The sequence below is a fragment of the Monopterus albus genome, unplaced genomic scaffold (assembly GCF_001952655.1).
Source record: "Monopterus albus unplaced genomic scaffold, M_albus_1.0 scaffold699.1, whole genome shotgun sequence".
NCBI lineage: Eukaryota > Metazoa > Chordata > Actinopteri > Synbranchiformes > Synbranchidae > Monopterus > Monopterus albus.
In genome coordinates, this window is record NW_018128579.1 from 11,287 (window position 1) to 18,657 (window position 7,371).

The 7,371-nt window shown below is 43.8% G+C and overlaps 1 protein-coding gene across 1 annotated transcript in view; it reads right to left on the minus strand.

The window, feature by feature from the left end:
* The window catches only part of eif4a3 (eukaryotic translation initiation factor 4A3), a 6,347-nt gene extending 810 nt beyond the window's left edge, over positions 1 to 5,537 (minus strand). The window contains exons 1-10 of the mRNA XM_020588969.1: positions 5,248 to 5,537; positions 3,985 to 4,057; positions 3,833 to 3,899; positions 2,703 to 2,765; positions 2,471 to 2,603; positions 1,526 to 1,606; positions 1,219 to 1,360; positions 770 to 908; positions 497 to 612; positions 216 to 323 (exon numbers count right to left, since the gene is read on the minus strand). Coding sequence (XP_020444625.1) covers positions 216 to 323; positions 497 to 612; positions 770 to 908; positions 1,219 to 1,360; positions 1,526 to 1,606; positions 2,471 to 2,603; positions 2,703 to 2,765; positions 3,833 to 3,899; positions 3,985 to 4,057; positions 5,248 to 5,401 — 1,076 coding nt within the window. The 5' untranslated portion in view covers positions 5,402 to 5,537. The remainder of the gene's footprint in view (positions 1 to 215; positions 324 to 496; positions 613 to 769; positions 909 to 1,218; positions 1,361 to 1,525; positions 1,607 to 2,470; positions 2,604 to 2,702; positions 2,766 to 3,832; positions 3,900 to 3,984; positions 4,058 to 5,247) is intronic.
* Between the last annotated feature and the right edge of the window lie 1,834 nt (positions 5,538 to 7,371).

The following is a 7,371-nucleotide window of genomic DNA, read 5'->3' on the forward strand; positions in this document are numbered from 1 at the left end:
TACAAAGAAGAACACTTGAATGAAGAAGCCTCAATAAAAACAACAGACCAGCTTTTTATGGCTTGATCTGAACCAACGAGGAATTTATTTTCCATCTGCCCTTTGTTTCCTGTTTATTGCATGAAAATAAATTCAGATACCCAAAAAACTTTAAGTCTCACTGTAGAGGGACTACATTCTGTGGAGCGATACAATACGTTATCTGGGCTGCGTACCTGTGGATGTAGAGCTCTCTGTTGTTGGGCAGGTCATAGTTGATGATGAGAGACACTTGAGGAACATCCAAACCTCGAGCCCAAACATCGGTCGAAATCAGGACGCGACTGAAACGCATCAAACACAAACACATTGCTTGATCGACCATTAAACCCGTGACAGACACCTGTATAGCTGCGTGTCAACACACTGAGGTATGCTGTGTTGGAACACCTCAATAAAAGATATGACTGTAAATACAATCTGCGGACAACACACTCTTGGTCCTGGTGTGTGTTACCTGGCTCCTGATCTGAACTCCTTCATGATGGACTCCCTCTCTTTCTGAGGCATGTCTCCGTGCATCGATGACACCGTGAAGTTGGCCTCTCTCATCTTCTCTGTCAGCCAATCCACCTGAAACACAGCACAGAGACTCAGGAATCAGCTGATCACTCAGAGAAGTCAGTCCACTGACTGTTGGGATCTGACAAAATAAGTATTTTTCACTGAAGCTGCAGCTGATGATCACCATCAGTACAGTGTGTGTGTGCATGCACAAACTGTTTCCGACCTTCCTCTTGGTGTTGCAGAAGATGACGGCCTGTGTGATGGTCAGGGTGTCGTATAGGTCACAAAGAGTGTCGAACTTCCACTCTTCTCTCTCCACAGCCACAAAGAACTGCTTTATCCCCTCCAGAGTCAATTCATCGCTGAGGCCGAGAGACATTCACACACACACACACAGGGAGAGAGAGAAATCAGGTCATTATTACCGTTAGGACTGAAGATGCTGCTTGTCAGTGCTTCTCTTTTTGAATGATTTCTCAATATTATGAGATGTTCTGAATGTTGAGAGACCTGTTATAAAAACAGCTTGTGGCCTGAATATTTTCTGAACAATTCACTGGCTGTCTTGTTTGCTGGGATTTGCATGTTTCTCGAATCAACACTTTTTTCTAATCTCATTATTTCTCAATATCTTCATGATTGATTCAGGAAATAATGCGTCTCTGAACCAACCGTTTGACCAAGATGCGGATGGGGTCAGTCATGAACTTGTTGGTCATCTCCAGGATCTCGTGTGGCAGTGTGGCACTGATCAGGACCACCTGTGTTGCTGGGGGCAAGTAACGGTACACGTCGTAGATCTGCTCCTTAAACCCTGAACAGAACAAAGTGTCACCGAGGCTCAGTCTGTTTCAGATACACACCAGCGCATGTTTACAAAGGCTCATAAGCATTTTACCTAAAACTGACCACTTGGTCCACAGGCTCTCTCTGCACTAAACCTCATTTAGTTTTTATTAAGTTTTGAAAACAGTATCACCTTTATTGAGCATCTCATCAGCCTCGTCCAGAACCAGCATCTTGATGGCCCTCGTCCTCAGACTCCTGCGACGAATCATATCTACAGAACAACAAACAAAGCTCAGCTCCCTGTTGGCTGCTTCAGTCAGAGGTCCACCTTCCAGCATTCAGAACAGAGCCAGGTCATAGTGAACCCAACTAGTTCATCAGTTGGTCTTCATGTCTGTTTTATCACAGTAATCATGACACAGGGTTGCTGTCAAAGTTTTTTTTTATCAACACTCCTGACATAGGAACCCCTCCTGTCTGCACCACCAGCTGGAGCCTCCAGAGGAGTCCCGACTGCGCAGCAGCTGCCAGGAGGCGGTGCTGACACACAGAGGTGTGCAGGTGCTGTGCGGAAGAGACATTGCGGACACTGAGCTCACAAAAAGACACGGTATGGACACAAACTGAGTAGGTTTATGACAGATCCTGTGCAGGATGCAGCTGCTCCATCTGCAACACACGCTGCCTCCACAGAAGCTCATCAAAACGTGACGGTATTATTAAGAGGGAAGGTGGAGCCGACGGCGTGAGCCACTCTGATACTCTTGCAGCTCCACTGATGATGCACAGAGTCCATCGTCAGTGAAAACCCTGCTGCATTTATGCAGCTCTCGTCTCCCTGGATCACACATTAAAATCATAGATGAGGCTTCTCTGGATGGAAAACGTTACCACAGCAGGATCAACACTGCAGCAGTTCTCAATGGGAACAAAGTGATCTTGGAGCCAAATGCCCCAGTTAAAGCAAACTACAACTTAAAAGCATGACTCTGCACCCACTACACACTTCGTCTGCACTCACAATGAAACACCACAGGGACAGTCAAGCACACCCTTGCTCCCTGGTTTCCCACAGGAGACACATTTCTGGAGCAAAGAGCTGGACTGCAGCTGGCTCAGCAATCAGCTGACTCACCAAACACTCTTCCAGGTGTCCCAGCCACCACGTGCTGACCATAGTCCAGCTTCCTGATGTCTTCTCCCACATTGGTCCCTCCGATGCAGGTGTGACACTGGACGTTCATGTAGTCTCCCAGAGCCAACAGCACCTGGGCACACAGGAGAGAGAGCCAATCAGAGACCAGGACATGTCTGCACATTGCACCTGCTCCCAGGTGAGGGGCTGTGGACCGTGTGGGCAGGGCTACCTTCTGAATCTGTCCAGCCAGCTCTCTGGTTGGAGCGAGGATCAGCGCCTGGGTCTCCCTCACCTGCCGAGAGGAAACACATCATAGTATGATGTCATCACCTCCACACATGAAGGGTTAGCATTTATCCTGGATGATGATAGTCATCTTAAATGTGATCTCATTGGTCCATCTCACTGTCAACTGACTGATCAATATCCCTGGTCCTTACAAGCAAAACGATTTATGTCCTGATATGTTACAGTGACTCAGACATGTGACATATACATGTTCAGACAAGCGTTCATGTGTCCTTTTATGTTCACAACTTATGTTGTTTCAGCATTTTTTCTGAACTTTATTTCTCACAGAGGTAAAGCGCTAGTTACTTGAAGTGCACCTGTGATGCGCACAGTGAACGGGCTGTGTGTAAACACTGTTGGCAGGTTCACAGTCATAGGTCGACTAACTGCCCACACAGTCAAATGCTAGTGACTTTATTCTCTGCTATGGCAGAATGATGTTAAATATGGGATTGAATGTCACAGCCATAAAAATCAGTGTACAGTCCCCTTGGATGTTTTACCCTTTTATTGATTTTATAAATCAATCATGGTCAAAATGATTTGGCTTTTTTGAAACAAAAATAAATAAAAAAAACTAATGTGAACGGTTACACTGTGCTTTGAGAAAAAACACAGCTCACTTCCAACTGTACTGTCTAGAGAGCTACTTAGCTGTGGGAGACAGGCAAGATCACAACAATGGTATAAAGCTTATATTCGAACTGATGCTTGAAATGGTTAATTAGTTGTTTAGCTATTACATGATACTGGTGTTTATTACATTGGTGAGCATAGGCTAAATAACAAAGTCCCAGCTTTAACTGCTGGGTAAAGTTTATAAAGAACTGCAAAATCTATTACTCCCTCTCAATCAGCCTGGCTATTACTGCAGATGTTAAGTCACATCTGGCAAGTCCATTTGGGACAGGGAGAGGGTAGGGGCCTGCTGTCAGACAAAGTCCACCAGAACTTGCTCAGCATTAGATACAGAATGGGGATTTTTACTCACCGGGTTGTAAATACACTAAATATTGGCTTAAAACGGGCCAGAGCCCACCGGGCCACTGGATAGATATAAGTACTGACCTGGATGTCGAGACACTGAAGTACTGACACACAAAAGGTGGCTGTTTTTCCTGTCCCAGACTGAGACCTGGACAGAGTAGAGAGCAGCAGTTAAAGCACACGGTGGATGTGTAGAGGAGTGCCACAGTGCTGAGGTCAGTTTGAGGCCTTACTGAGCGATGACGTCTCTGCCTTTGATGATTTGTTTTATGGCTCTCTGCTGGATGGCCGAAGGCTTCTCAAACCCTGAAGCACACAACACACACAGGCACATTAAACATCTGCTTATAGCAACTGGACCCTCATTCAGGTTCAAAACTAGGCCTATAAATTATCAGCCTCATCACAACACACTCCCATATCAGCTCTCTTAGCAAGCTATCCGATGATTGCAGATACTTCAAAACATGCCACGATGCGATTGGGCTCACAGGTTTATTAAACATTATGTGCCTATTTCACAGTTATATTTTTATTAGTTTTATTGAGCTCATCTGGTTTCCTTAATCTTCAGGAATAATAAAGTTAATGCGTCTAAGTTCTTGGCTGCTGATCACACTTGTACAAATATATCTGACGAGATCAACCTGGAACTGGAGAACCTGTGACAGACATTCACACTTTCTTACAGAGTTCCAGGAAACAATTAACCCAAATTACAATCAAGGCACTAATAGTTAACTAGGCCCTAGTTAACACTATATGATCTGTCTATTCAACAGTGTCTACTGTAATTAAATGCCAGTGTTCCCCTGTCTGACAAAAGCAGTCTATCCCCACACACTTGCAGCTGAAGCTCTGAAAACAACACTATCACATTTGACGAATATTAAAACCAAGTTTAAGTTAGCCGGTTAAATGCTAAAGACAGACGTTTCACCGTAGTGGCCACTGATAAGCCAGCCCACGTGTATATTCCTGAAGATTTAATGTTTTTCGCGTCTCCCAAACCAGACGAGACAGAGACGTATTCAGCTGAACTCGGCCCTCCTCCTGTAAACACCTCGGCACCGACTTTCCGTTTTTACTTTCGGAGGCAGCTCGCTAGTAGCAGCTGCGACAGTCGGACTCATAACACCGACACCGACACCAGACTTTAGAAAGTGTAACGTTACCCAGAAATAATAACAACCCCTTAGACTATTATCGACTGGAAGCTAAGTATACGATCTGCAGACCAGTGGTACACTGCGCAGTAACTTAGCGTTAGCTGGAGGAAGTGTTAACGTCCATGCTAACGGAAGCCCCGGTGAGATTAAAACCGACAAAAACCAAAATCAGCCTTGCGTATCCAAAATCACTATAACACTGTGTACGTAATCCAGTTTAGTGAGATGTATATAATTAATCATTTTTAAACACCTCGGTGATTAACAGTTATCTTTAGCATACTCGGCTAACTCTTCCCGATGAGGCCCTACGGATCCACGTCCTACCGTAGGCATAGATGCCGCGGAGCAGGTCCTCTCGGAGGCCCATGGTGTCGAAGGTGGGGGTGACGTCTACCTCCTCGCTGGTCTCAAACTCCACCTTGGTCATGTCCTCCTCCTTCAGGATCCTCTTCCTGCCCTGCGTCCCAACAGAAGCCATCTTCCTCTGAGAGTTCTATTCGGGTAAAACTCACCGAGAATCTGTTAAGAACCCCAAACCTTCGGCGCTGCTTAAAACAGGTGAAGAAAGGGCGCCGCACGTGTCGCACCGATTACGTATCTAGTGAGCGACGCGTTCCGTGACGTCACATCCATGGAAGTCTTTTTTTTTTTTTTATTGACAAAGAACAGTCAGACAATAATACAGTTACATTTGCCAAAGAGAAGGAGAGTATTCATATGACAGATAGATATAAACTTTATTGCAGACTCAAGGTCCAAATTCTGAACGACAAAACAACAATAAAAGCAATAAAAACCACCACAAAAACTACAACCAGTACACGATAGTCCCTTTAAGAGGCAAGTATACCAGTGTTTCCGGAGTACCGATGTATATCACATGTAACTGTATGCAATGTTAGTGTAATCAGTCCCTATGTTATAAAATATTGGAATTCTCTCCGCTCCTACACAAGCAGCCAGATGTCTTCGTCGTTATTACTGTCCTTTATTTAATCACTCAACAACTTACGTGCTGTTGTTTCAGCCACAGCACACGCCAACAGTCGCTTTACTCCCAACATGCATCACTCAACAACAATGGTACTTCGCTCTCTCATCCCCACACACTCCACAGCGCCCCCTCTCACATTCTTTCAGGCAATAACATGTGGAACCATATAACTGGATGCTAAACATTATAACCATTACAATATTTTCAGGGGTCAGAGAGAAGTAGTTGACGTTGACAAAGCGATGCGTTAAAATGATTTAACGTTATTTGTCTAACCGACAGTCAAAAGACCTCTGTTAAACTTCATATACATATGAATTTGAGATTTACGCGTTAGTTACTTGGCCAATACTCTTAGGGATGTGCTTGTTTTCATTATCGATTAATAGTTTATCCATACCTGACATCAAGAGCCCGAGTGTCTCCTATATGTTGTGTATTGGGATGCAACCTCCAGCTCCGCCTTGCTTCTTCTTCATTTGTCCCACCGTTTGTCATATAAATTTGAATGTTCCACTGGGAAGAGGTCATTTTATAATCCATTGTAATCCTTTTATTGCTTGTGCCCACATCTTTTTTTTTTTTACATCCTCTGTATAAACAATGACTGTGGATACACTCGTGTATTGTTCTAACACTGTTGTAACATCTGACAGTGCTAATTACTCAGCTTGTTCTAATGATGATGTATGCTAACATGATGTATTGTTTTATATACACATGCTAGGTGCTGATTATTCATTCCATGTTGTCAGGTATGTTATCTGAATATGCCCTTTTGATATGTTCCACTGGGAAGAGATTGGGTTTGAGGTCCAGCAGCACATTGTTCATCTCATGTTGTCAGATTAAATGGAGCATGCCTCCAAATGCAGTCCTGGTGTTTCGTGGGTCCTTCAGCTACCACACACGCACCAAGTACAACAAATCAAATCAAATCAAATTTTATTTGTATAGCACCAAATCACAACAAAAGTCATCTCAGGACACTTTACAAAGTAAGGTCTAGACCTTACTGTTATCAATATTATTACATAGGGAAAACCCAACAAATCTCCCTTGAGCAAGCACTTGGCGACAGTGGGGAGTGTTAGGTATTTTAGTCAGATAGATATTGGTTAGGTACTTGTTGTATTAGAAATGTTTTTAGTGTAGACAGGATGTCTAGCTCAGGCTGTTAAATGCTTACTCATTTTCATGAGTTACTCCAGGTTGTTTATGGTCAAGGATAACTAGATAGAGGGTTGATTACTGTATGACGTGTTTAATCTTAATCATAATATCTTCTTATGCCTAATGTCAGGACATGTCACTGAATGTCCTGTCAGAATGTTTTTAGATACACACCACTTAATCAACACACACACACACACACATTAATTTTCTTCATGTTTTGACTATTGCAATGGCCAGCTGCACGGCTGGCACCAGAGACATCACGGTTTGACGTCCCT